The 2,500-nt window shown below is 35.6% G+C and overlaps 1 protein-coding gene across 2 annotated transcripts in view; it reads right to left on the reverse strand.

Moving 5' to 3' along the window:
* The window catches only part of LOC137625858 (sodium-coupled monocarboxylate transporter 1-like), a 24,074-nt gene that overhangs the window by 17,848 nt on the left and 3,726 nt on the right, over nucleotides 1-2,500 (reverse strand). The window contains exons 3-4 of one of the 2 annotated variants that reach the window (XM_068356774.1): nucleotides 1,982-2,152; nucleotides 171-304 (exon numbers count right to left, since the gene is read on the reverse strand). In XM_068356774.1, the coding sequence (XP_068212875.1) occupies nucleotides 171-304; nucleotides 1,982-2,152 (305 nt within the window). The remainder of the gene's footprint in view (nucleotides 1-170; nucleotides 305-1,981; nucleotides 2,153-2,500) is intronic. The other variant, XM_068356775.1, reaches the window with a different exon arrangement.

Here is a 2,500-nt window from a genome sequence, read left to right on the forward strand (position 1 = left end):
TTTGAACTTTTGAAGTTCTACTGATTCAACTACCCGATTAGGAAGATCATTCCACAACTTGGTAACAGCTGGAATAAAACTTTTAGAATACTGTGTAGTATTGAGCCTCATGATTTAGAAGGCCTGGCTATTAGAATTTGTAAATAAATGAGCAGATGGTAATCTCATACCTCATATAAGCTGACGAGATTCAGCGGGTAGATGACGGGAACTATCAAGACGCTCGCCATGATAGTTCCAATGATAGTGCCCAGGCAGTTCATCCATAATTGTGAGCCATAGTAGTACATTTCAGCTGGGTTACCTTGGAAAACAAATATAAACATTAAAAGGGGTTTAATGTAAATAAAATTGTATATAAAATGTCTGGTAGAAAAAGTATTCACGAGTCGATATAATTTTTACTTAAAACATATTTAGATGAATAGTAAAATTTGCAATTGTAAATACAGTATATGTAAAATTAAAATTATTCATGTAAATATACTATGATGCATATATATGTTATAAATTTTAAGATTGGAAACGTTTATTTCCTAATAAAAGAAAAAAAATTATACAAAATCACCAGAATACAAGAAACATTTATATCTCGTTTGACATACATGCTGTTTTCTGCGTTTGTGTTTTGATAAAAAAAATGACATTTTTTTTTTCTGTGTTTTATCCTTGATATTTCAAAAAGTTCTCCAATAATTTTTTCTATTCAAAGTAGGATATATCAAGCAGTTGAATTCAAAATCACCAGAATACAAGAAGCATTTTGACATACATTGTTGTGTGACTAATTTTTTTGGAAAAAATTATATTCCCCTTTTTTTTTTACTTTGTCTTTGATGTTCACAAACGCGGTATTCTCTGCGTCTCTGTTTTGATTAAAAATAAGTTTGTCTTTTTTTATGTATGTATGTATCTTTGATCATGGAAAAGTATCTTCCTTTTTTTCTGGGAATGCAGATGAATCTTGTGTTTTCACTCGACTCATAAACATTCCGAGATACAAACACTCGACTCATAAACATTCCGAGATACGAACACTCGACTCATAAACATTCCGAGATACAAACACTCGACTCATAAACATTCCGAGATACAAACACTCGACTCATAAACATTCCGAGATACGAACACATCCAACTGAAAATAAGATTAAATAAAGAAATACTGTAATAAAAACAATATATCATTCAATACAGTAAACAAAATAACATTAGTAATAGCCTGATATCTATCTCATAAAAAAACCCCGACTATTTGTTGACTTTCGTAACTGGAAATCATATGCCTTGGGTTCAGGTTAGGCCTACCCTAGTAAAAAAAAAAAAAATTGAACTTACAATGAATTTGACTTGCAAAAAGCTTCTTGGAACCAATTAAGTTCGAAAGTTGAGGAACTTCTGTAACATACAGAAATGGGAGCCAGCTTTAGTATCTGTAAATCTGAGCTTGTTGAACCAAATAATTTCTCTGTTCTTCAACATGGCCGAGTTCACGAGAACATTCTCGCTCTGCAAGTTTGTATCTACACCGATCCCTACACTTAAAAACTTGCATTAGTTTAAATAACGCAAGAAAAATTATATCATTACCCGCAAATGTCTATGTCTTTGTACATTGGGTATTAGAACAAAATTACCCGCTTCTCTTGCATTAATTTTTGTGTATGTATTAATATAGTTATTGCTAATATTCTTAACGGCTATCATTATTAGTTCAAAAAACTTTCAACTGGGTTCCACAAGGCATTAGAAGAATTGGAAGACCCAGGCCTAGATGGCTGAGGACTATGAAGCGTGAAGTAGGAGATGATGAATGGAGAAGAATTGATTTAAAAGCTCAGTATACAGTAGACGTGACTGGCATAATCTAACTGAGGCCCTTTACGTTAATAGGCGTGGGAGTAGATGATGATGATGATGATGGTGATTAACGACCTTACCCAAGATCGATACGGCTGAGACCATTCCAGCAAAGACCTTACCTAGGATGGATACGGCTGAGACCATTCCAGCAAAGACCTTACCTAGGATGGATACGGCTGAGACCATTCCAGCAAAGAGGGAAATGGCCACAGGGATAGGAGACATCTTCCCGCCTCCCATCAGGAAGTCTTTGCTGTCCAGACCTCGGCTCTTCCACCACTGGTACAGACCTGAAATTATCCATAATCAAATAAACCAGGAAAAAATCAAGGTAATTAAAAAAAAAATTATATTCATCCTCGCTAGGAAAAAAACACGCTAATAGAAGAAGAATTACAGTGGTAACGTGTTCGCCTAGAATTAGCATGGCAGCAGATCGATCCCATACCGGGACCGTGAGTTTAAATTGTTAACTAGGGAAGGCATTGCTGTGGCTAGGAACCGCAGTGGGGGGTTGGGGTTGCCCGGCTGACGTTTGGGGGTGAGCATGTATTCTGATGAAACTGGAACTGAAACCAGACACCTTGAAGACAAACCTGGAAGAATTATCGGTAATCAGACAAACCTGGAAGAATTAT

This window comes from Palaemon carinicauda, chromosome 33 (genome assembly GCF_036898095.1).
Source record: "Palaemon carinicauda isolate YSFRI2023 chromosome 33, ASM3689809v2, whole genome shotgun sequence".
Lineage (NCBI taxonomy): Eukaryota > Metazoa > Arthropoda > Malacostraca > Decapoda > Palaemonidae > Palaemon > Palaemon carinicauda.